General features: G+C 50.4%; 1 protein-coding gene and 2 non-coding genes across 6 annotated transcripts; all 3 read right to left on the reverse strand.

The window, feature by feature from the left end:
* Position 1: 1 nt before the first annotated feature.
* On the reverse strand, positions 2-24,235 carry TRPV2 (transient receptor potential cation channel subfamily V member 2). Of its 4 annotated transcripts, none has more exons than XM_055139240.1 (18): positions 24,120-24,235; positions 21,887-22,081; positions 19,300-19,433; positions 16,196-16,486; positions 15,241-15,539; positions 11,385-11,558; positions 11,029-11,184; positions 10,760-10,855; positions 9,938-10,008; positions 9,207-9,372; positions 8,007-8,073; positions 7,440-7,762; positions 5,763-5,890; positions 5,050-5,129; positions 1,260-4,481; positions 958-1,020; positions 434-492; positions 2-230 (listed from the first exon to the last, which is right to left on the reverse strand). In XM_055139240.1, the coding sequence occupies exons 2-15, from the start codon at positions 22,078-22,080 to the stop codon at positions 4,387-4,389; spliced, it is 2,274 nt and encodes a 757-aa protein (XP_054995215.1). In that variant the 5' UTR covers position 22,081; positions 24,120-24,235; the 3' UTR covers positions 2-230; positions 434-492; positions 958-1,020; positions 1,260-4,386. The 4 variants fall into 4 exon arrangements, with proteins under 4 accessions (XP_054995215.1, XP_054995214.1, XP_054995216.1 ...); XM_055139239.1 differs by lacking the exon at positions 24,120-24,235 and adding an exon at positions 23,807-24,074 and having other exon boundaries at positions 21,887-22,189; XM_055139241.1 differs by lacking the exon at positions 24,120-24,235 and adding an exon at positions 23,807-24,072 and having other exon boundaries at positions 1,402-4,481.
* LOC129405436 (small nucleolar RNA SNORD65) lies at positions 306-378 on the reverse strand. Its single transcript, XR_008630579.1, has one exon. It is a non-coding gene; the product is annotated as a small nucleolar RNA SNORD65 (small nucleolar RNA).
* LOC129405375 (small nucleolar RNA SNORD49) lies at positions 1,102-1,171 on the reverse strand. Its single transcript, XR_008630527.1, has one exon. It is a non-coding gene; the product is annotated as a small nucleolar RNA SNORD49 (small nucleolar RNA).
* Positions 24,236-26,184: the final 1,949 nt, after the last annotated feature.

Consider the following 26,184-nt stretch of genomic DNA (forward strand, 5'->3'; position numbering starts at 1 on the left):
CAACAGTGGAAACAATTCTTTATTGCAATAGTCTATCAATTGCAAAGACAGAATTTCCCTCAGCAAATATAAAGAGGACACCAAACATGCCTTCCTTGGCAAAACCCTTTTGTGGTTCTATTGTTGGCACAATCAGTTAATCCTTTCAACTTGAACTTGATAATGAACACCTGTCCTTGAGATTTCATTCTTCCCTGTGACACAGGTGACCATCCTCTGGGAAAAGTAGCCTGCAAAGAAACAGAAGTATACATTTCACACTTCATTCCAACCAAATGACAGTCACTTAGCAGCTAGAAGATTATCTTCAGAAAACCTTCTGTTCACCACTACACAATCTGCCGGTAATTCCAGCTATTTTGGGTGATTTCATCATTTGATACCATTTTCAAATCATAGCTAAAATAGGTCCACCATCTAGATCATAGCTTACCTCTTATCTGAGCTGTTGCCACTCAACTGCACTGCTGGCCATTCTCCTGCACCCCAAACCTGGAGGCAAGCAACCAAAGTTAGCACAACTAAAGGAAAAAAATCAAGATTTTGTTCTGATCATGCAATTATTTTGGCGGTCCTTTTTAAAAAGTATTACATCTTAGGTCCTTTCTGGTTTTAGGGTAAGACTGAAATCACAAATAGCTGTTATCCCTGTGCTCTACCCCATCTCCCCAACCTCTAATGGTTCATCACTTTTAAGGATTAAGACCAATTCTCAGGCTTATACAGGCTGAATTCAAGTCAGTTGATAAATTGAGTGCACGTTTCACTTGCAGCCTTCACTTGATCCCCAACAAAACACTTACAAAACCAAAGATTAAGTTCGACTTTTTCAAGTTCCTTTCTGCAGTCTGTCAGTTATTTGGACATTACCAAAAGGAGCAGAAACATCAAGGTAGCAATTCGCCAAGCATCTAGACATAACTCGTAGCGTTCAGCTCTGCATGTACTAATGCTTACCTTCAGGTGCCAACGGTGCTGTCAAGTTTGTCTCATGGTGGAGATCCACTTATCCTTGGCGACCTGGGCGAACAGTTAACATTAATTTCACATTTTCTGACCAATTCGCCCCTAAGCACCAGCAACTAGTGGCGACTCGACTGCAGTCAGCCAGGCTTCTCGTCGTCAGTTATCGATTCTGACGGCACTTCCTATTAGCCGTGTCATCAGAGCAGTCGAGCACTGGCAGCGCTCCCCGGGCTCCACCGCGCGGCTGTCCGGGGCAGGACAACCCATCCCCCTTCCCGAGCCTGCGGCCTTACCTCCGGCGGGGAGCGCGCAGGCCGGGCCGCGACGCCACGCGCAGGGGTCGGCGACTGCGTCCGTTACGCATCGCAGTCAGCGGTCTCATTTGACGACACTTTCTGACCCAAGTCTCATCAGGGCAGCCGGCCACGCACCTACCCGGGGCTCGCGGGGTGCTCGCGGGGTGCGCCGGGCTGACGGGCTCCCGCCATCGAGGCCCCACGCGGTCGGCGACCTACGGACAGACGCGCAGCCCTGAGCCCGGCCCCAATGCGCGCCCTCTCCACCGCACGCCACGCTGCCCCCGGGGGCCCTTTGCCCAGGAGCTAGAATCAGGACAGCGTCCCCGTCCGCCTCCCCGCAGAGAGCCACACACCAGACACCAGCCCGAACACCGAGGAAGAAAAGAAGGTGCCGGTCGCGCGCCAGGCCTTTAAGGAGCCGGACCACTCCATTCCTCTCAGAATCGAGGAGGGTCGGCGCAAAGGCTCACGGGAACTTTCAGCTCGGTAAGCCCCGCAGACGTCCCGCCCGCCCCGGTACGCCCCCTGCGAGAGAGCGTGTGGTCGCTTCCCAGAGCGCGACGAGATCCAAGGCGCCTGCGTAGAGGCGGGGACAGGGCGCGGGGGCGGTGCAGCTGCAGACGGAGAGGTGGGGGCGGGATGCAGAGGCAGGGGCGGGGCGCAGAGGTGGGGCGGGGCGAAGAGGAAGGGGCGGGGTTAAGAGGTGAGGGCGGGGCGCAGGGGCAAATACAGGGGTGGGCGGGGCGCAGATATGGGGCCGGGGCGCAGAGGCGGGGCGCGGGCGGGGCGCAGAGGCGGAGCCGGGGCCTGCGCACCGAGGCGGAAACGGTGCACCGGTTCCCTCTATCCACTGCAACCCTTTGCTGAGTGGACTTAGCCAGGGGCTCGAGTTTCTGAGCAGCCGCTGACCTGACCCTCGCGAAGTTCCGCGGGGCCTTAGCACGCGGCGCGCGTTCTTAGCTCTTACCTCCCCTTCTACAAAGAGCTGCTGGTCTGCGAAGACAGACCTCACCGGTACTTCCGAGTGTCCCCGGCGCCTCTCCCCACCTGCGCAGACAGCTCTCATCACACTAGATAACCTCACAGGACTGCGCGGACATCTTTTCTGGATCCACGTCCATCCTTTCATCTGACCCTTCCGGCTTCTCTATCCCTGGCCCTGATTGCTCTGCAAAAAAAGCCACTAGTGGCAGAACAAAAACACTCGGGAAGGGGGATGGGTTGTCCTGCCCCGGACAGCCGCGCAGTGGAGCCCAGAAAAAAATATTCTGTAAGTAGCCTACGCTGAGGGCTGAGGGGTGGGGTCAGGACCACTCCTGCTAATATTCGGACAACCTGGCTGCAGTTCAAAATGAAACAGCGAGGATGCTGTGTTGCAGAGGCCCCTGGGTTAACTCTGCCACCCCAAGAGTGCTTGGGGTCACTCCTTGGGGGAGGAATTGGGAGGAAGGCAGCTTTCAGGGCTTCTCTGGGTGGTGCCTGGGATCTAACCCAGTTGGCCACATGCAACCCCTGTACTGTCTCTAGGCCTATCAAGAAGTATATATATTATGATACCTCAAAGGGTTGCAACACATACCTTGCATGCAGAGTCACTAAGTTGAATCCCCAGCACCAGGTGGTCTCCCAGTACCACTTGAGTGTGGCCTGGGTAGCCCCCTGTGTTGTAACAGGGAGATGTTCAGGTTCTTGTCCTTAAGCAGTCAAGATTGAAGGCATGGTCCAGGAGAGCAAGTGACCAAATTCAGTAAAGATTTTATTTAGGGTGCAGGGAACCTCCCAGATTATGGGAGGGGTCTCCTAAAACAGGACTCCAAAGAAAGACTGAAACCTTCTCTTTTCATACCTTTTTTCCAAAGGTGGGTGGATGAGTATTTATTATGCTCCAAGAATGTGAGTTACTAAAACAGGGGAGAGAATGCTGACATGAATCTCTCCCAGTAGTGCCTGGGTCATCCAAGTCAGCACACATCACCTCCATCTCCCGTGGAACCTGGTGGTTCCTTTCTGTAAGGGCCGTATCCCTAATCTTACCCTGTCTGCTCTCCTCGTCTCTATCACCAGCACCTGAAGTTAGCCCAGCAGCGTTCTGCCCAGCATCACATGCAGTGCCCTCCCTTCCCTGAGCACTGCTTCAGAGCACTCCCCAAATAAAATTCCAGTTCATATTTATACATTTTGTAACATGTTACACCAAGAGAGCAGCGTTCATTTTGGCTGAAAAAAAGTAGAAAGACTATCATTAACAGTTTTCGAGCAGCCATTAGAAATAAATATGGAATTGGGGGGTGACAAGCCCTGGGACCATATGGTGCCCCCACACACATTCCCCCATACCTCCCCCACATACAAAGCACACAAGTCTTGCACCCCAGACTTCTCAGCCATCTCTATGGTCCAAAGTGTAGGATTTCAATGGAGGGATTAGACTAGACGCCTAGGCAGAGCTGAGTCAAGGTATGAAACAGGGGAGGTTCATTAGTCCCCTGAAGAATGTAGTCAAAGTAGTAACAGGGTTAATGGGGAAACAGCGGAAAACAGAGGAAGATGAATCTGGAGGTGTTTGGCAAAGCCATGGCAGACTGGGTGCTCTGTGGGCACTGGGGAGCCACCTTCAGAGCATAGTCTCAGGAAGCCTGCCTTGCTGGTGTAAAGAAAAGCTTGGAGGAACTGAAATAGGCAGCCTAATGGAACAAGAGAGTCCTCAGAGCTTGCACGAAGCAGCGAAGCTCGAGAACTTTGGGAGCAGTCCTGGAAGTGGTCTCAGTTTCTGAAGGCCATGGGAGAGAGAAGCGAGGCAGCTCTGCTTACCTATGCCTACTACCAGGCCTCTGCCAAGATAGTGGGCACAGTGCCAGCCTGCTTCGTGCACCCAGGCGAGTGTGACCCTGAGGCTGGGTGTGGAGCTGGGTGGAGAGCTTTTGCAGGAATGGGGATGATGGAGCCCAGGCATAGACGCATACTCGCAAAGATGCAGATGTCAGAGCATCCAACAACCCAGTAACTGTTCAAATAAAGTTTACAGGAGGCAAGCCAAGAGAAAATACTTGTATTTGCCACCATTATTCCCCATGACTGAAACAGTTCAGGGTCTCGCCCATTGCCTGGTGCATCTGGGCCGTCAGCGGGACTCCAGGAGCTGAAGGGGCAGATGGTTTTCCTCCAAGGCAGTGTCCTGTCGAAGTGGGGAGGCCTGGGCAAGTTTCGTCATAGAACCTAGAAAAAGAGAGGAAGAGCAATATGGCTTGGGCCTTTGGGTGTGTCCCCTGGAGGCAGTGGTGGGCAGGGAGGTCAGGAGGAAGCTACAGTAAGAAAAAACAGAGTGCCTTGTGGACAGGACATGATCTTGGTGGGCATTTCCACTCTGTCATCTCATCCTCTTCCTCAGAGCTTTTCCTGAACCCCTGCCATGGAATTTCAAGTGCCCAGGAGACTCTGCCGCATGTGGCCCCCCAAAACAAAAGAACCAAGGCTGGCTAGAGGAAACACATATCATCTCAAAGACTGCCTGAAAACTGGCCAGTAAAGAGGCGGGGGTGGAAATGAAGAGGGAAGGGCAGGTTGCTTGAAGTGGGGGCAACCCATTTAAGAGGAACTGCCATAGAGTGGAGCTAGGGAGTAACCATAGAGGTGGCCCAAACTCTCCATGATGGTGTGACCAAGTGGACACACATGCATATACATACACATGTGTATATACATGCACATGTATATGTGCACATAAGCATGCACACACACAAGTGTACTCAACAGGCCAAGGACTGCAGCCCACGTAATGGCTCACCAGGGATGCTTGGCTCTGATGGCTCCTCACACACTGTTGGCAATGTCTGCTCCCATGCAGCCCAGTTCACTTCCTCCACCCTGAGAGCAAAAGAGCAGCTGTGATGTCCCAGCAAGCAAAGTGTACCCTGATTTACTCCGGGAGAGGACTCTTGGCCCCACCAAGTTGTGCACACATTCTAGTGGATACAGGCACAGCGAGGATGGGGCTTCTGTTTGCTTCTCCATAGGACACTGGGCATCCACCATCCCATGGGAGTCCTGTCATCAGCCTGCTGTGTTCTGGGCCAGTGCCAGCATGAAGCAAAGGCAATTATTTCTTCAAGCTGTTCAAAGTTACCTAGAATGCCCAGAGCACCAGAGAAGAGTTTAGATTAGGCATGTCTTTGGGTTCTGAGGCCCTTTTGTAGCTATTCCACATGCCCATGACTTTTCCTCTCCTTAAGAATTGACTCAGGTATAGGGCTGTTGAGACCTTACCCTATTCTCTATTTCAAGAGGAGGAGAGAGTCAGGGACCTGTGGGGAGGGAGCTTCAGTTTTAACCAATGGGTCAGGCAGGTGACCAGATAGACACAGCCACTGAGGCAGTGGCAACCCAGGCCTATGGGATCCAGCATCTCTGACCTTCACTACCCAGCCCTGCCTGGCCCTTCCCACTGTACCTGCTCCTGGCAAGGAGCAAGGCTGGCCTACAACCTCTGTCCCTACCTACCTGAAGCACCAGCGCTTATCAGGGCTGCCATCCAGCCTGGTGCCAACAGTCAGCAATACACCGGCCCGTTGCTTCTTCCTCCTGCACCACCAATAGCCATTCTCCATCTCCAGAACAGAGATGGCTTTCTGGGAACAAAGGATGAATCATATATAATAACCAAGGAGATGCACCAAAGCATTTCCCAATTCCACACAGTCTGTTAAGCATGAGGGTTTGAATGCTGCATCAGTGATAACTTTGTTCATCAGAATGATCTTGAGACCTCACCCTAGAACTCTCTTTCCATCTTGCAGACTGAGAATTATGTGCCCTGGATGTATGTTGGGATGTCAACACATGATGAGTTCTCTAAAGTGATTTGCTATTGCAACCTTATAGGTTAAAAATTACATACACACCATTGGGGACAGAATTTCATTTGCTGCATCCCATGTCCACAGTGCCTTCCTAATAGCACATGAGGAAATTGTGTGGAGCACAGAGCTTTGCAGGTGAAGACACGGTGACTAAGAGAAGAGGCTTACACAGGCCAATAAGAAATCAGTATCAGAGTTCAACGTCCCAGGCCAGGCTCTCCTTGTGCCAACTGCCCAGACCCACCCAATCCTTCTGTCAAGAAACAGCTACTCCAGGGCTAAATCAATAGTACAGTTGGTAAAGTGGTTGTTTTGCATACCTCCAACCCAGATTTAATCTTCAGCATTATGGCCTCGTGAGTCCGCCAGGAGTGAACCCAGAGGACAAGGCAGAAATTAATCATCAAATGATGCGCACCCAAAACAATAACAACAACCAGAAAGAAAGGTTGTTCGAGTGGACACCAGTAACATCTCTTGATTGTGAGACTTATTTGTTACTGTTTTTGGCAAATCCAATACACCACGGGTAGCTTGCCAGGCTCTGCTGTGCGGGCATGATACTCAAAGTAGCTTGCTGGGCTCTCCGAGAGGGGCGGAGGAATCGAACACGGGTCGGCCACGTGAAAGGCGAATGCCCTACCGTTGTGCTATCGCTCCAGCCCAGAAAAAAAGAAAAGAAAAGAAATAGCTATTCCTTTCACCATGAGCTAATGTCCTCTCAGCCCCCCTGTTACAAGGGTGTCTGTACTCCCAACTTCCTCAGGCCAGGCTAAACCAAGGCCTGCTTCACCCACAGAGCTGGCCCTATGTGGCACACAGTGAATAGAGAATGGTAGTTGCAAGGGACCAAGAACTTAGTTATGTTCTGGAAATAAGCCTATCAAGTGAGGTTCAGAGAGGGTAAGGGGAATTGCGTCAGCAGGCCTTCAAGAAAACAGGGGGCTGGAGAGATAGTACAATGGATAGGGTCCTTGCGTATGGCCAATCCAGGTTTAATCCCTGGCACCCAATATGGTCCCCTGAGCCCTACCAGGAGTGACACTTGACCTCAGAGCCAGGAGTAAGCCCTGAGCACCTTTCAGTATGGTCCTATACGCCACACCAAATAAATTAATAAAAATAATGTGATAATGATGATAGTTAACACAGTGAACAGTTACTACGTGTCAAACACTATTCCAAAAGATTTAGAGCTATGAGCTTATTGTGTCCTCACAGCAGCCAGAGGAGATGGACAAGGATCAGGGCCTTGCAGGGGCCCAGCTCAGCCATCCCAAACTTGGAGGGGAAGGGAAGCCTGTAGGGGAAGAGGCACCTGCAGCTTCCAGAGGCTCCAGCTGTCAGTGGCAACGCTGTTGACCGTCTCACTCATGAGGGCGATGAGCATGTTGAGCAGCAGGATGTAGGTGAGCAGCACATAGGCCAGCAACAGCAGCAGCACCATACCTCGAAAGAGCAGCTGGTCCTGGAAGGCCAGCTCGCCCATGCCGATCGTGAACTTGAATAGTTCCAAGGCAGCATCCAGGATGCTCCCATAGGGAGCTGAGCTGCCTTCCTTGTCCTCCTGCCCCGCTGACAGCTGGACTGCTTCTGTGACATTGGAGCCTGCTGGGACCTCCCGACTCAGGCTCACCAGGGCTGCAGGAAGGATGCAGAGGGGGGCCTCAGTTGAGAAGGCCACGAGGGAATCTCCAGAGCAGCCCAGGGGAGGAACAGGGTGATAGGGGACAGGGCTGGGGAGATGACCCATGAACACATGCTGTGCAGGTGAGAGGTCAGGGTTCAATTCCCAGCACAGAATGGTCCACCGGACACAGTTGGGTATGACTCCCAACAACAACGAGAGATTGCTAGGGTGTAGGGAAGGACAGGGGAGGCTTACCTACAGCGAAGCCAATTAGGAAGACCAAATAGATCAGAAGGAAGCGAAGCAGGTCCCTCAGGATGACCTGGAACACATGTGCCCAGAAGCTGGAGTGGGTACCTGGGCCAGACCCCCAGATCCCTCTCTAAGCTTAGAGCATGAGTTTTCTTGTACACACATGTGATGAAAAAAGTTACATCTGGCAGGTAGAAAATTATATATTACCCAGCACCCCCACATCTGGGTATATGTCCTGAGAACTGAGCAGAGATTCAGAAACTGTTTGTATGCCCATGCTCATAGCAGCCCCGGCCCTGTCCCCCACCACCCAAAAGGTAAAAGCAACTCAAGAGCCCATAAGTGGGTGAATATATAAATGCGATGTGGTATAAAGCTATAATAATAGTCTCAGGAAGAAAGAAAATTCTGCCATATATGGCACATGGATAAACATTATTGACATTTCTCTGAATGTCCACCAAAAAAGGTACCACATGATTCTACTCCTATGAAGTAGTTGATATAGTTAACCCATGGGGCATCCTGATCCCTCCACCCATCTCCCCCTCCAAATCCTCTGACTCCTTCGACTCCCCCAGTCTTCTATGTCCTGAGCACCCTAAGCATGGATCCTGGCCTTATCCTGACCAATCCATTTGCCCTAGTGCTTCTTCCTTGAGTCCATGGTCACTGCCTCCTCCCTGCAGGTCTCAAGTTCACATCATCTCTGCAGAGAGACTCCTGACTGTCTTTAACTGAGCGCCCTTATCCCAGCTACATCCCCTTATACTGTCATACATATTTCCTTCATAACATTTAACCATCTTTAAATTAGGAGAGCCAGGACTTGTTGAGGTTGTTTGTTCTCCCACCACATAAGACAAGGCTTATCCCATTAGACACACTTCCCAAATATTTGTTGCATAAACAAGTGAATGCAGTCACAGATAGATGCTCAGATATCCCAGGTCATGGGCACACAGATGGGCTAAAGTGCAGTTCTCAGCTCCAGGGGTATGCCAGGATAGTGTGCTATTGTGTGGGCATAAGCAAATACACATGTGTGAATGCTTGCTCACACATGCAGGGCATACCACAGACCCCTGAGAGCAAGTATGTACAGACAGAAAAGCTCAAATTTCTCTAGCTGCTGAGTCCCTCGGGACTATGTGTGAGTCCTGCCCAGTGAGGCTACACTGGGTCACACCTGCCTCTCACCTTCTGGATCATGATGCTGTAGATGCCTGTGTGCTGAAAGCCACGCATGTAGTACAGCAGGTTCAGCCAGCACAGCACCAGGGAGGCCACAAGCAGGGGCAGGTACCACTCAATCGACAGGAAACATAGCAGCTGGGAAAGCACCGTGAGCAGGGCCTGGAGCAGACTAGATGGGGCCAGGTGTGGGTCAGTTTGGGGCTGCCTGGCCAGCTACCCAGCCCTCACTAGCCTGGGATGATGCCCCCCCAGCCCCACTCTCACCACACACACTATTGCTGTCTGGCAGATGAGAAGTACCCCATCTATCTGGAACAGGACCAAATAGAAACCTAACCCCTCCCCCCCAAAAAAAAAACCTAACCCTATTTAGTTTAAGTTATTTAACCCCTGTGAAGCTCAATTCCCAAAAACTCCATTTTAGTTAAGTTACTTAACTCCGTGAACCTCAATTCCCTCCTCTAAAAAGTGGGCTAACAAATAAAGCCTAACTAATGAGTGATGGTGTAGAGATCTGTCGTGATTGACAAGGGTGGAAGAGAGGACAGCCGCAGGGCGGATCACAGCCCCAATTCCTGAGTCTGGCCTGTACTCGATCCCTGTTCCCTGGAACTCCCTGACCTGACTTCTTGCCTCGAAAGCTGGCCTAGCGCTTGCTGCCACACCTGCCTTTCCCAGGGCTAAGATTGAGGTGGTGAGGCGGGGGGGGGGGGGGGGGGGCAGGCGCCACATACAAGAGGATTTCAAAGTAGCTGTCCATGAACGAGATCCAGATGAACAACCGGCGTCTCCAGAAGTACCACAGCTGTGGGGAGGATAAGGAGTGTGAACCCCAGGCCCCAGCGTTGGGACCCAAGCTCATGGTTGCTAGCCTAGCTATGAGGGAGGCTGGCAAGGACCACCTTTGGGGCTAGCTTTGACTCTGCAGAGCTGGAAAATGTAGGGGAACCTGTCATGAAGCCTGCTGAGAGAGCACTGGACTCTCCCCAAAATGTGCCAGGGGGCTGTTAGCTCCTTGTGAATGAGGATGAGGCACACACTGATGATGAGAAGGTGCCCTTGCCCTGCTCATTCCATAGAGCAGGGACCTCCCCATACTCCAGCCAACCAGGATTTGATCCCCAAATCCTGACCCCTCTGAGAGAGCCAAGGTGCCAGTCTTCCACTGCAAGCTGACTGCATTTTCAAATGTAGAGTTTCTGCCTTCCCCTGTTCCATGGCCCCCAAGTGAGGCAGGCTCAGAAGAAGGACTGGTAGGGAGGAGCTTCCAGCCCCATTTCTGTGAGGGGAGTCAGAGGAGTCATTTGCTGCCCGCTGGATCTTGAAAAGCCACAGGCAGGAGGAGGGTCCCAGAAAGCAGGGTCAGAACCCAAAGTTTTCACTGCCGTTGAGGTTGGGCTGGGGAGACCTGGGTATGAGATTCCTTCTCTCTGTTGATGAAGGGAGCATGGAGGGCAAACCTTCCCCTGCTCTAAGGATCCTCACCGCAAAATTCCGGAGCTGCTTCTTTTGGTGGCCTTGGAGCTAAGTAGGTGGGAAACTGGAGAAATTCTCACCTGGCCCAAGAGGAGGTAGACAGCCCCAAACAGGACGATGATGTGACCCAGCAGCATTAAGGAGCTCCCAGCTGTCACGTTTTTGGGGAGGAAGCTCTGCAGAGAGACACTCAGGTAGGACCTAAGGCGTCAGTTTTCCCCAACAGCAGACAAAGGCTCATTATATCCTTTGCAGGATAGACGTGGGGAGTCCCTACCCCTCACCCTTCTTCCAGAATTGCTTCCAGAAAGCTTCCCCCCCAAATAACCCCCGCCCTTCTTGATCTTGCCTTATCCAGGGAAGGCTGAAGATAGGCAACAGCGGTGAAGATGGCCGTGTAGATCACGTAACACAGGAAGTTGAAGAAGAACCTGTGAAGCAGCAGGTCCCATTTTGCTTGCAGCAGTTTGTTCAGTGGTTCCAAAACCACCATGCGGTGCCGGTGCTGGAATGTGAGAGGCAGGCCTACACTCAGCAAGTCTGTATGAGGGTTGAGGGACAGGGCAGCAAGTGTATGGGGAGCCCTAAGTGACTCAAGGACACACACACAGACACACACACACACACACACACACACACACACCTCTCAGTTACAAGATGGGTGTGGTCCCATAGGCAGTCCCCCCTCAGACCCGGTAGGCTCACCGGACTTTTGCAATGAAAGGCGATGATCTCCAGCACTGAGTTCTCCTCCCAGCTGTCCACAGAGGCCAGGTCATAGAGGGACACACGGACAGGCCCGTAACACCACTCAGTAAACTTGCGAGAAAGGGCCTGGCATGGCCCTGAGAACTCCCGTTGCAGGATGTGTCTGAAAATCTGCAGGTTGAATCCTGTGAGCTTGGTCTGTATCTGGAGGCTAGGAAGCAACTCTATACCTCGGTGATTGCCCACCCTGCAGCACTCATGCATGCACCCTGCACATATGTCCGGTGCATACTCTTCACATGCCATAGTACAGACATTACTGCCCACCCATGTATGTATTCCAGCCTGTTGGCCGGCCTGGACTTTCCTCCCTGACTCCTGCCTTCTCCTGGAACCCTCAGGAGAGATGCAAGCTGGAGGCTCTGGGTCACATCTGAGTGTGTTCCTCTGTGATCAAAATCCATGAATTTGTTTTTTGTTTTGATTTGTTTTCTTTTGGGGCCACATCTGGCATGGTCAGGGGTTACTCCTGGCTCTGCACTCAGGGATCATTCCTAGCAGTGCTCAGGAAACATATAGGGTGCTGGGGAAAGGAACTCTGTCAGCCATATGTCAGGCAAGCACCTTAATCCCTGTGCTAGTTCTCAGGATCCTGAGCCTTTAACAGACCCAGAAGGGTCTCTAACCTGAGCAAGTTCAAAAGCAATGTGATTGTTTTTTTGTTTGTTTGTTTGTTTTGTTTGTTATGTTTTGTGGCCATACCCAGAAATGCTCAGGAGCTACTCCTGGCTCTGCACTCAGGAATCACTCCTGGTGGTGCTCAGGGGACTCTATGGGATGCCAGGAATAGTACCCATGTTGGTCTTGTGCAAGGGAAGTACCTTACTTGCTGTACTATCTCTTTGGCCCCCCAAAGCAGTTGGGTTTTACAAATGAGGAAGGAAGGGCCAAATTGAGGCACTTCCCTTTAGACAACTTCCCTTTCTCCACCTTTGCTAAGCAGGAATAAAATTGCAAATTTTGTACTTATGATTTATTTATTTTAGTCTTTAAATATCCTAATTCTCTGCACATGGTCCTGTGTAAACTGCACAAACCATACACCCATGAAACCATAAATGTAAGGATCAGACAACTGGCAAATCATCTGGGACAAAAGGAAAGCTGGACCACATTTATTCTGTATACCATCATAACTTTAAGATTAAGTTTTAGGCATTAAAAATGGGATAGCAGGGTTGGGGGAGAGGGTAGTTGGGATAGAGAAGGGACCATTATGACAATCATGGTTGGGATCGCTCTGGATGGGAGATATGTGCTGAAAGTGGGCAAAGGACTAAACATGATGACCTCTCAGTATCAGTATTACAAACTATAATCCCAAAAGGAGAGAGAGACAGAGACAGACAGACAGACACACACACACACACACACACACACACACACGCACGCACGCACGCACACACGCACACACATGCACACATGCACACACACAAAGAGAGACAGAGAGAGAGAGAGAGAGAGAGAGAGAGAGAGAGAGAGAGAGAAGAAAAGTGCCTGCCATAGAGGCAGGTTGGGGAGGGAGGTGTCAGGAGGGATACAGGGGATATTGGTGGTGGGAAATATATACTGGTGGAGGGATAAGAATTTAACTTATGCCTTTTTTCATAATTTTTTTTCTATACTAGTGGAACATCGTATGACTGAAACTCAATTATGAAAGCTTTGTAACATTCAATTAAACACAAATAAAAATAAAAATAGGTGGAACTTAAAAAAAAGGGGGGGACAGTGGAGCCAGAGAAATAGTACAGTGGGGTATTTGTCTTGCACACAGCTGACCTGGGTTCAATACCTGGCATCCAGTATGGCCTTTCAAGCACTGCCAGAAGTAATTCCTGAGTGTAAAGCCAGGAGAGTAACACCTGAGCATCTCTGGGTGTGTCCACAAAATAACAAACAAAAAAAATTTAAATAATTCTCCAGACTCTCACAAAGTCAGGGATGGGCTACTTCTCTCCATCTCCCTGTTCTTTCAGGAGCCTGGCAGTCACACTCATAAACTGCCTCTGGCACCATGTAACCTCACTAACTGGCCATGATCCAGAGACTCACAAATGATTCAGGAAGTCCAAATTCACCATCCAGTTAAAAATTTATCTCCCCATTCAAAATTTTAGAAATCCCAGAGCGACATCTCAAACTCTACACCACTGATATAACCAGGAGTAGCAACCACATTGAATGGAATGTAAAGTAGAAAGCAACCAATCTCGATTAAGAAAATATTAACAGGGGCCGGAGCGATAGCACAGGGGGTAGGGCATTTGCCTTGCACGCAGCTGACCCGGGTTCAATCTCCAGCATCCCATATGGTCCCCCAAGCACTGCCAGGAGTAATTCCTGAGTGCAAAGCCAGGAGTAACCCCTGAGCATCGCTGGGTGTGACCCAAAAAGCAAAAAAAAAAAAAAAATTAACACATAAGGCTTAACTCGTAACAACATGTTAGTAATCTCTTATACAAGGGCTTAAATGGCTCCAGGGTGAGATACAACAATCTTCACACATGTTCTTCTAATGAAATCTCTTTGACATTTTTAGTGAATTATTCAGAACAAGCAATGTAAAATAAATTACTTAGGGCCTGCTATTGGAGCAGGCTTTGGTAGCGGTTGGGAAAATTGGAAATAATGATGGTGGGATTGGTGTTGGAATATTGAATGTAATAAATTATCACCAACAACTTTATAAAAATTAAATTAAGTTGAAAAAAGAGACAGCAACTATATGAGCACACACACAGAGAAGTATATATCCATAGCAAAACCAAGGAAATCTAAAACAAAAGGCACTTCTATACATAAAAACATGTAAAACTTAGAGTTTTTCCCAAGTAGATATGGGGAAAATACCATACAATTTTCTAATGTTGGAGCTGGAGAGAATGTATAGAAGGCAGTGCACTTGTCTTGCACACAGCCAATCCAGGTCTGATTCCAGAGCCCTGACTGCCAGAAACGAGTCCTGAGTGCAGAACAGGAGTAAACCCTGAACATTGACAGGCATGGCTCAACCACATTTTTTTTTCTAATGTTAAACTGGGAGATCACTGCCTAAGGAACCCAAAGATAACTAAGTAGCAAATCTACTAACAAAATAAGCAAAGAAGGGGCTAGAGAGATGGTACAGTAGGTAGGGTGCTTGCCATGCATGAGGCAGACCTGGTTCTATCCCGATAGAACCATATGGATATGTTTCTGTCTATATGGTTCCCTGAGCACCACCAGGAGTGATTCCTGAGTGCAAAACCAGGAGTAACCCCTGAGCATCACCAGGTATGGTCCCAAATAAAAAAATAAAACCAAAAAATCAAAGAATATAAGAAAGATGTCTCCTAAAAATAAATTTTTTTAAAAACCCAATGACTTTTTAAAAATTCCTTGCATTTTATAAAAGAAAAAAGTGTGTTTTCTGTTCGGTAAAATATTAGCAGCTTATGTGTCACTTATGTGACACATATATTAGAGGTGCATGCCGAAAAGCATTCTTACTTACTGGTAGGAGTACTCAAATACAAAAGTGGGGTGCCAGAGCAATAGGACAGCAGAGAGGGTACTTGCCTTGCACATGGCTGTCCAGGGTTCGATCCCCGGCATCCCAAATGATCCCCCAGCACTGCCAGGAGTGATTTCTGAGTGCAGAGCTAGGAGTAACTCCTGAGCATCACTAGGTATGATCCAAAAATAAAATTTGAAAAAGTCAACTACAACTTGGGACTCTTTCTGCCCCAAATTCCAGAGCAAGTCCTGCTGCTTCCTGGAAGGATGAAGAGAGGAAAATCCATCAACTCACCTCAATTTTGCCCTCCTTGGCAGCCAGCTTCAGGGGTGTAAGGCCCTGCAGGTTGGGAATGTCCTCGAGCTCCACAGTGGGACAGATGCGGGCCGCGGCTTGAAGGAGCTTGTCATACATAGAGATGACCAGTTCAGTGTTCTCCGCTGAGTTGTTTGCAATCATCACCAGGGCATGCAGGACTGTGTTGCCCTGGGAGTCTGTCGCCTGTAGGCTGGCAGGCTGGTGGGGGTTCTCCAGCAGGTAGGTGACCACATCCCACTGCTTGGTGCATGCAGCCAGTGAGAGGGGTAGCTCACCTAGGGGCAAGGGGGGCAGCTGAGGCCTTAGGTCTCCCAGTTTCCACCCATCTAATCCTCATGTTCCTTGGACAGGTCAGGCCTCCTGGAAGGGTCAGACTCTTAACAGCAGAGGAGAGAATAACACCTCTGGACTGGGGGCCCGCCCAGGTCTGTACTGGGGGAGACAGTTCTGGGCACCCTTAGGGCAGCCATGACATCTCCTATGAGCACTAGTGAGGGCAGCCCTGTCTGCAACTTTGACCCTGGGAAGGGATCAAAGCTCAAGGCCTTCAAAAATAGCAGGACAAGGGCCAGCCAGGCAGGACCCTTTACCCCTTCCTCTTTCTTTCCTTCTTCAGAGTCTGACATCCCTGCTGCCTGGCAGGGATGCCCCTCTCTCCACACCCTGCTGAATCTAGTCTTACACACACTAGTTCTAGCAGAGAGTCCCTTGCCCACATCTGGGCTGGTATGTGGAAAGCCTTCTCTTCGAGACAAGGAGAAGCATCTCCTAAGACTAACTGCTTTTACTGGCAGACTAATAGAAACACCGGACTCAGGGTCTGAATGGCCTGCTGATCTTTAAAGGCCAGCTCTGCAACACATTAACTCCGTAACCTGGAGCAAAACTTTCATCCCTCTGTGACTACACTTTCCCCAAAACATCTCCTCACCAAAATAGAAGGAAGTCCCTTGTCTGTTCTGGAAGAAGTGGCCGCAAGCCCGGGCGTGCACATTGGCCCCATTCTCCACCAGGAGCTTCACACACTGCAGGCTCCTCTTCTCAATGGCAATGTGCAGGGCACTGTGGCCTTGGTAGTACTTATCAGTGCACTGGGCATTCACCAGAGGCCTGGGATTGCCAGAGTCCCGGTCAATTTGTAGCAGTGGCAGGATGCAAGCATTGGTCCCATCCCGAAGGTTCAGCACAGCCTTCATCAAGCAAGTCTTCCCAGTGGAACCCTCTACAGGAGAAGGGAGGGAAGGGCATAGGTGCTCAGACTGGACCCTTGGGGAGCCCAAGCTCCTGAGCACTCCTGGGAGGATATGCATTCACTATATGCTGAACATTGGCATTAAAATGCCAACAGAGGCTGGAGGTGCCTGCCTTGCATGCATCAGACCATCCCCAGCACCGCCAGGAGTGATTCTTGAACACAGAACCTGGAGCAAGCCCTGACCACCACCAGGGAATAGCCCCCAAAGGGGAAAAAATTACCAATAAGTCAGGCTGAAATAAAGGATTAAGCACTTGCTTTGCATTAGGTCCACCTGGTTTTATCCCCAGCACCACAGGTGGCTGCCCTAAACACAACCAGACCAGGAGTGATCCTTGAGCAAAGAGCCAGAAAAAAGTCCCAAGAACCACAGCGGATAACCCCCTTAAAAAATTAAGACAAGGGGAAGTGGGGGCAATATATATATATATATATATATATATATATATATATATATACATATATATATATATATACACACAAACGTGTATGACTACAATTTCTGCCCTAGTAATTATACTTCTAAGACTGGGGGCGGGTGTCTGCCTGAGACCAGAGTAGAGGGGCCAGTGCTCTGAGGAGGCTTTCTTCAGGAAGGCTTTGGGCTGGATTTCCTACGATCTCCCGACACTCTGTGTTCCTGGCCTCTCCTCTCCTTCAGCCTGTTGTGGTCGATGCTATGCTATGGGCATCCTCCATGCATTCCGCTTCTTTTTTATTTCAAAGCAAAGCATTGCTCAGATATAATAGACATGACATATATGTCACAAATCTATATATATTGATCTACATGAAATCATGTGTATCCTAATATACATGCCATATGTATACTGTTATTTGTAGAAGAATATTCAGAGCAATATTTGTTAAAGTTATTCCACCACCTAATGACTGTCTTCATCAGAACGTCACCTGGTCTCTTAACTTCAGTTTTATAGACAGTCAAATGGGTATATTCCAGTGTCTTGTAAGAATCAAATAGAATTACTTATGAAAGACTTAACATATGATATATTAAGGCCAAAAACTATCACAAACCTTAATGGCTACCAGTGAGAGTAAGTTAACTGAATTATTGTAAAATCTGCAAAGTTAAAAACTGCAGCTGTGGGGCTGGAGCGATAGCACAGCAGGTAGGGCATTTGCTTTGCATGCAGCCAACCTGGGTTCGATTCCCAGCATCCCATATGGTCCACCAAGCAACGCCAGGAGTAATTCCTGAGTGCATGAGCCAGGAATAACCCCTGTGCATCGCCGGGTGTGACCAAAAAAAGGCAAAAAACAAAACAAAACAAAAAAAACCCTGCAGTTGTCAAAATGACTGAGCCACCTCACCCCACCCAGGCAAGGCCCCGAGTTGCCCCTGAATGGCTCCTGGCTCCTGAATGGACATGATCCCAGAGGCACACAGACCAATCTCAGAACCCAGCGGCTTTTGGCAGAAATGCATCTGGACTGAGCACTAAACTATGGTGCTGTGCCACCCTGCTTGGGGAAGGGTGTTTGTCCCTTCCGCCTTTTCTCCCCAGTGGCATGGTGGCCGCCACCTTTTCAGAGCCTATTGGACAGCCAGGTATGAGACTGTAGTGACGTGACACTCAGGGTCTCATGGAATGGGGGGTGAAACCAGCCCCTCTCCCCGCTCTGATGAGGCCCCGAGTTGCTGCCCACGAATGGCTCCTGGCTCCTGAATGGCCATGATCCCAGAGGCACATGCACCAATCTTGGAACCCAAAAACTTTTGGTAGAAATCCCTCCAGACTTATTACTAAAATATCAGAAATCCAAAATCATCATATGCTCTTCAGAATCAGCAATAGGAATAGAAAACAAATTATCTAATGATGCCTTTTCGACAGGCCTTATTGTTGGGGACAATTCCAAATAATAATGGTGGTTCTTTTGTCAAAATATTGAATGTGATCAAAGTGGAGAGAGAGAAAAGTGGAAGTCATATGCCACATAGGCAGGGGAGGGGTGGGATGGGGGGTAAACTGGGGTTCTTGGTGGTGAAAAATGTGCACTGGTGAAGGGTTGGGTGTTTGATCATTGTATGACTGAGACTTAAACTATAATTGTTCTCACGGTGATTCAATAATATATATATAGATATGTATGTATTTATGAGACCCTGCAGTACAGCTGGAACTGTGATAGGCACAATGCCTTAAATTAAAGATAATATTGCCTTAAAGAAATGACTGGGCCAAAGATACCCTTACTGAAAGGGAAATCACCATAAGATTCAATAAGTGGGGGGTGGAGCACATCGCCAGTTAGAATGCAGAGCAAAACCATGTTTGTGTAAACACTCATCTTAGGCACTATAAAAGTTTCTAAGATGCATCCCAAATCAATAGCAGAGGTGGTCCAGATGACAACTTCATTTTATTTCTGTTTTAATTTTTCTAGAGGGTACAATTATTATTCTAACCAGTTCAAACAAGAAAGATTTTATATTTTGACTAGAATGTGCTAAGATTTGTGATGTATATGATATGTGCATTATATCTGAGCAATGCTTTGCTTTGAAATCAAAAAGAACTGGAATGCATGGAGGATGCCCACAGCATCGACCACAACAGACTGAAGTAGAAGAAAGTCCAGGAACCCAGAGCTGAGGAGGGTCACGGAAGTTCAGCCTGCAGCCTTCCTGAAGAAAGCCCTCTCAGAGCACTTGCCCCTCTGCTCTGATCTCAGGCAGACACCCCCCGCCCCAGTCAGCCCAGCTTCACATAGCAGGCAGATGTGAGACCTTGGCAGCAGGACAGCGGGCGTACCTGTGTATTCCGAGTCGGTTAGATACTTGGTGGTGCGGCGCAGGTACTCTGGCAGGCCAGCCAAATCCTCGGGGACACCTTGGGCGACCACTCTGAAGAGCCGGTCACGGTCAAAGCGGCTTGGGTCTGGCTGGCTGTGAGGGATATGGTTTCTGAATGATGCTGCACTGGAACCAGAGACTCCCCAGGAAGTTTCCCATCCCGGAGTGCCCTTTTGGGGAGTCCTCTAAGCTCAGCATGATCCTCAATCCTGGAGTGTGGTGGGAGCTTTTCTGAGCTTCTATCCTGAGACCGACCAAGAAGACCCCAAGTGCTCAGAGCCCCAGGAAGGACAGTGATCCTGGGAAGCGCAAATCCACAGAAATTTCCTGTCTCCAGGCATTGCTTGTTTCTAAGTATCAGGTGCTTCTTGTTTCCTAGGAGACTGGATCTTACAACAGGTTCATCCTCACAGCCTAAGAACTGAAAATCAGTAAGGATGCCTACCTGAATTTGGAGTCTGGCCTGCAGAGGGAGCTCTCCCTCCCCGATCCCAGCCATCACTGAACCGTACTGGACTTCAGGGCACACCCAGCTGAAGGGGGAGTGTCCTACACTTCAGAACAGGAAGAGGGCTTCTCTCCTACCCACCACTTGCTCTACCAAAGCCGGTGGCCTGCTACAACATGTATTTCCCAATTTACAATTCCAGAGTAAACTCATTTTCACTAGTAAATTTTATTCCATACGGTTGAGAGACAGCTCACAGGGCTAGAACACATGCTTTGCAGGCTGGTGGCCCAGGTTTAATCGCCAAGTACAGAGCCAGAGTAGTCCCTGGCTACTGCTGGGTGTGCCCCCTACCCCAAATCAAGAAATTAAATAGGAAAGATAAAAACTTGACAACCCTGATACCTAAATATAGCACTGTCGTACCTTTGCTCATCGATTTGCTCAAGTGGGCACCAGTAACGTCTCCATTGTGAGACTTGTTGTTATTGTTTTTGGCATATCAAATACGCCACAGGTAGCTTGCCAGGCTCTGCCACGCGGGCGGGATACTCTCGGTAGTGGTAGCTTGCCGGGCTCTCCGAGAGGGACGGAGAAATCGAACCCGGTCGGCCGCGAGCAAGACAAACACCCTACCCGCTGTGCTATCACTCCAGTTCCTACACACCTAAATATAAAATGATTAAATATAAATGAACAATAAAATAAATATTGTCATGGATCTTGAGCTGGAGTCCAAGTAGGGTTTACAGAAGGTGCCTGGAGACAGGTAGAGGTTGGTCTTGGGCCTTGATAAGGATTAAAGAAAAGCTGCTTGTTCTTTTAGAACTTTATGGACTAAAAGGAAACATCTGTATCTTTTCTCCTCACTTCAGCCCCAGCAGTCAGAAACGTTCTCCATTAGGCAGTAAGACATACTAAAGTGCCCATTTAACCAGTGATATGCTGGGCTCTTGTGGGGGCTGTCAAGTTCCTGACTCCGAACCCCTGGAGGATTCCAGATGGGGTAGACTTCCCAGGGCCTCTTAGGGCACCAGAACCATCAGCAATTGACTGGAGTTTTTCTCCAAAGTCATATTTCTGTGAAAGATCCCAGAAGCGGCCTGTTGTTCTTGAGAATCTACATTCTGGAAACAGGAAGGAGAAGAAGCAACCCCATGTTATTACCCACAGTCTAGTTTGCTCCTGGGACTCCTAGCACCAAAACAGGCAGATATGAAAGGATAAACAAAGTTAAGAGACCATGTAACACTTTAGTACCCTCAGACCCCCATTTCACATGTCCTGTGGATGAGGCGAACCAAGTAAGGGTTGGCAACTATGATGAAGGTGGGGATTATTAGTCAGTCGTGCTTTAAGCTGTACACCCCCAAAACAGGAAGCTGTGGTTTGCTTTATGCTCCATCAGCCGTGCCATCACAAATCACAAGGCCAACATATGACCAGGCCAACACATCACAAGGCCAACACATGACCAAGAGGGCTCTAGTCTGGAGAGCCCTTTGGACAGTCGGCTGGAAGTGACTACTTAAACAAAGCATTTTCTGTCACAGGGTAGCATCATGGGCTCAGAACTGGGACATCAACAAGGGCACAGATTGATATACTTGATGGGACTGAAGGCCTGTGTAGAGGAAAAGCAGGTCCTGGGGTAATTCCTATCCCTGTTCTTAGGGCCAGGGGTTGTGAGTCCACGGAAAAGCACTTGCCTCATGTGTGTGAAGCTCTCTGGGTTCAATTCCTAGAACCATCTAATTCTCCAAGCAACACCTAAACACTAAGCCTGGAGTAGTGCCTGAGTACAGTTAGGTGAAACCAAAAACAAAAAGCAAACAAACCCAGACTATCCCCATTCTTGGCCCCTTTGTGCCCCAGCCCCTATTGTCACAGTCCTTATGAGGCTGAACAGCAGGATATGTATTCTAGTCTGAGAATCAAGTCCACAGATTGGCCCAGAAGCCATCACGACCAGACTAAATAACTGAAAGCTGAAAGGAATGGGCACTGGGGCTGGCCTGACCCACTGAGTCTAAGAACAAATGTTCCACATGGGGTGAAGGGCCTGGGACACACCCCCAATTGCTGCTTCATTTGGTACCTGCTCAATTTTCTGTAGTTGAGGTTCACTTTGATCCGAAGAGGGAAGTTTTTGTCTTCATCCTGGACTGATGACTCCATTGGCGGCGGCCCATCCCCATGGCCCAGCTTTCTTTTTCCCACCTCAGCACCATCTTCTTGGCCTCCATCTGATGTTTCTAGCCTAAAAGCTGGAGAGCCAGAGGGCGAGGCCATCCTGAGAAGAGAAAGCTGCTCTGTGCACCTGGAACCTCTGTGGGATCGGAGGTGTCAGGGTCCCTTATTCCAGCCCTGGGTCTATGGGGTAGGTGGTTGTGTCCAGGGCCTATGAAAGAGAAGTTCCGAAACTGAGTCCACCTAGAGCAGCCCACAGTGAGGGAGCTCAGCCCACACGAGCAGAGATGAGGGGAAGGAAAGAAGGCAGAGTGAGAAGAGAGGCAGCCCATAGCTTCACAGGAGGAACAGATGAACAACAAAGCCAAGGGAAGCTGGCTCTGTATTTAATTTATGTGTGTATTATTGTGTCACTGCCATTGTTGCAATGGGGGTTGCACACATGCTTGGCTGTGGCCCTGGCACATTTCAGCTGTGGTGCTGGGCATGAGGCTGCCTCCTTAAAGGAGTCTGACAGAAAGACCCTTGACTATCCCAGACTTCCCTCAGAGACTTCCTAGTATATGAAAAGTTTGCTGGGCCTCTGGCCCAACATGACAAATATATGTGTTAACACAACACAATCCCTTTTCTACACATTTCTACATCTTTCTATAAGTCTTGCCCATGGTCAATAGTCACAACAGATCAAACTACAGCTGTGGGGCTGGAGAGACAGTACAGCAGGGAAGGGGTTCACATTGCATGTGGTTGACCCAGATTATGTCCCCGTCACCATTTATGGTCTCCAATTCACTGACCAGCCTGATCAAGAACCATTGGAAAATCACCAGTCTGTCAACCCCTTTATTTTGCCTGTCAACTAAGGCTCAGAAAGGGGAAATGACTTTTCCAGATCACTAGTCATTGGGACAGGTCTAAAACCATGTCACCACAACTTTACTCTTCAGGTTTCAAATTTTGGGGGGACTCATCTACATTTTCCTTTTGACACATCTCTGAAGGCACCAAAAGCCATCCATCTCTAGGTCTCATTTTAGGGACTCTGGGGAGGGGAGGGCAATCACTGTTCCCTCAGAGAGCCTGACCCACTTTAGGCCCTCCTGAGTTCTGGCTCTCAGCACCCACTCACCTGCATGAAAGAAGTGAAACCAAAGGCCCTGCATGTGCCAGGAAGGAGGCTGCCTCTGGCCCCCAGAGGAAGGGCCCAGAAAGAAAGAGTCAGAGGTGGGTACTGAGACAGCAAGTGGGGCTGGAGAGTGGACTGTGCCCAGCCCCGGCGCCAGGGCCCTGGGCAGGGTATTTCCCACGGAAGCAGGGGGATGGGCCTAGTCACTGAGTGCCTCAGCATGTGGGGGGAGGGGGTGGGTTGCGTCTTGTTTTGTGGGAGCCTGTGATGGAATCCAGGGACACACGCACACACACACACACACACACACACACACACACACACACACACACACACACACTTGCTCTAGCACTGAGCCACGTCCCCTGCCTTCAGCCTGCAGTTTGGCCCCTATATTTCCGAGCACACGCCTGCAGCCTTCCTGAAGCTGCGCTTCCTCCTGCCCAGCACCTCTGGCTCCCCTGCCCTGCTCGGAAGTGCCCCTGCCCAGCTCCCGCCCGCGACCCTGCCCCAGCTGTGTGCCGCGCCCCCCTGCCCTACCCCAGCTGTGTGCCGCGCCCTCCTGCCCTGCCCCAGCTGTGTGCCGCGCCCCCTGCCCTGCCCCAGCTGTGTGCCTGACCCTACCCAGGGGTTGCAGCCAAGCAGGACTACGAGCTGCCCATCCGGGCCCACCCACACCCCCAGGTCGCCCGGACGCACCTGGGGGCCGGCGCTGGCGGCGAGGAAGTGAAGCGCGGGGCGCAGGGCTCAGGGCGCGGGGCGCGGGGCGCTGGCACCACCCTCCGCGCAGACGTGGCCGCGGGGTGGGGGCTCCCGGGACCACCTGCACCGTCTGCGCTCAGCCACCCGCCGAGTCCCTGTCACCGAGTGCTGCCCATCGGAATGGCCACCCCGGGTGTGGCCACACCCTGCTCCCGGACAAGCCCCGCCTCCGCGCCCGCAGGCCACCGGAGGTCGCAGGGGGCGGGTGGAGACGAGGCTCCCCTTGGGCGTGGGCCCCGCACTCTGCTACCTGTTTTCCCCGCCTTCGGGGGGTACGGGTTGGCTCAGGGGTGCAAAGGATGTGAGAAGGGGTCGGCCGGGCGCATGGCCCGAGAACGCGTCCCCCCCGGCGGCGACGGCCCCTTCCCTCCCGGCCTCGGCTCAGGACCGTTAGCTCCAGGCGCGCCCCGCGGCGGGCAGGGCGAGGGCGGAGGCTGCGCAGAGACGGGCCTCCGGCGGGCCGGGGCTCCCCAGAAGCCCCAGCCCACCACTCCCTCGGACGCGCCCCACAGGTCGTCCCGGCTCCAGCTCCCCAATCTGCCTAGTCCAGCTCCCTGCCTCTCCCCCTTGCAGCTCTTCTCACCTCTCACCCTCAGCCCATCCTCCTCACAAGGCTGCTGCCATTTTTCACGAACACAGAGCAGGCTAGGGAGTCGGCTCAGGAGACCAGGACGCAGCAGTATATTCCCCAGGCCCGAGTTGTATTCCCAGTCTCCCCTGAGTCCTGATGCTCCCAAGCACCAGTGGGGTAGCCCCAGCGATCCCCCACACTGCATCACGACCACCATCAGGCCCCAGAGGTGGGCCAAGTACTGCAGGAAATAGTCCCTGGGCCTCTAGCACTGCTTGGGAACCCCATGACCTCCACTCCACCCCCCAAAAGGAGAAGAGAAGCAAGATCAGAATGTCTGACTCCCTGGCTAAAACCCCATGCCTACAATGGCTTCCCCTGATGCTTAGAAGAAAACACAAACTCCATAGCACAGCCCTGTGGTCAGAACACTCCTCTCCCTGGCGTAGGCAGCCTACACCTGCGCTATCCAACCTGCAGACATTTCTGACAGTGGGTATTTGAATGTAAATCAATGATGACAGGGGCCAGAGCGACATACAGCAGGTAGGACACTTGCCTTGTAGTTTCAATCCCTGGCATCCCATATGGTCTCCTAAGCACTGCCAGGAGTAATTTCGAGTGCAGAGCCAGCACTAATTTCCCTGAGCATCGCCAGGTGTGGCCCCCAAACCAAAACTTTTTAAAATTATTTAAATAAATAAATGATGATATAAGTAAATTATATCTACAGTCGCATTCTGTCACTGTCATCCCATTGTTCATCGATTTGTTCGAGCGGGCACCAGCAACGTCTCTGAATGTGAGACTTATTGTTACTGTTTTTGGCATATCAAATATGCCACGGGTAGCTTGCCAGGCTCTGCCATGCAGGCACGATACTCTTGGTAGCTTGCTGGGCTCTCTGGGAGGGGCGGAGGAATCCAGCGGTCAGCTGCGTGAAAGGTGAACACCCTACGGCTGTGCTATTGCTCCAGCCATACAGTTGCATTAGCATATTTCAAATGATCAGTATTCACATATGGCTAGAGGCTCTCATATTAGACAGCACCTATCCGTCACAGAGAATTCTACTGAATAATTCCTATCCAAGATGTTCTGAGTACATGTCATTTTTTCCAATGCTTTCTTCTGTTACTTCCAAGCCTTTGTGTAAGTTCCAAGACCATACACACATGGACAAACACTGCCTCTGCTGTGGCCACCCTGCTCATCTTCCACCTCCCCATATAAACAATGTTTCCTCTGAGCTGCTTTGCCTCAACTCTGGACCGGGTTGAAGTCCACACTGAGTGTTCTTTTTTTTTTTTTTGCTTTTTGGGTCACACCCAGTGATGCACAGGGGTTCCTCCTGGCTCTGCACTCAGGAATTACCCCTGGCGGTGCTCAGGGGACCATATGGGATGCTGGGAATTGAACCCAGGTTGGCCACGTGCAAGTCAAACATCCTACCTACTGTGCTATTGCTCCAGCCCCCACACTGAGTGTTCTGAGGACACTTTATATTTCTGACCATAACTCAACCATTATCTTAATGTTACTTGTCTGGCACTTTTTGGTTTCTGTTTTGGGGCCATAATCTCCATGGTGCAAGGGATTGTTTGTATAAGTTTTTGAGCCACACAAACAATCCCTAACAACACAGGGATTGCTGGTGCTCAGGGAGCCACATGGTGCTGGGGCCTGAACCTGGCCAGGTTCCTGAGTGCAAAGAGTGTGCTCTTGCCCTCCAGTCACTTCACAG

This window comes from Sorex araneus, chromosome 5 (assembly GCF_027595985.1).
Source record: "Sorex araneus isolate mSorAra2 chromosome 5, mSorAra2.pri, whole genome shotgun sequence".
Taxonomy (NCBI): Eukaryota; Metazoa; Chordata; class Mammalia; order Eulipotyphla; family Soricidae; genus Sorex; species Sorex araneus.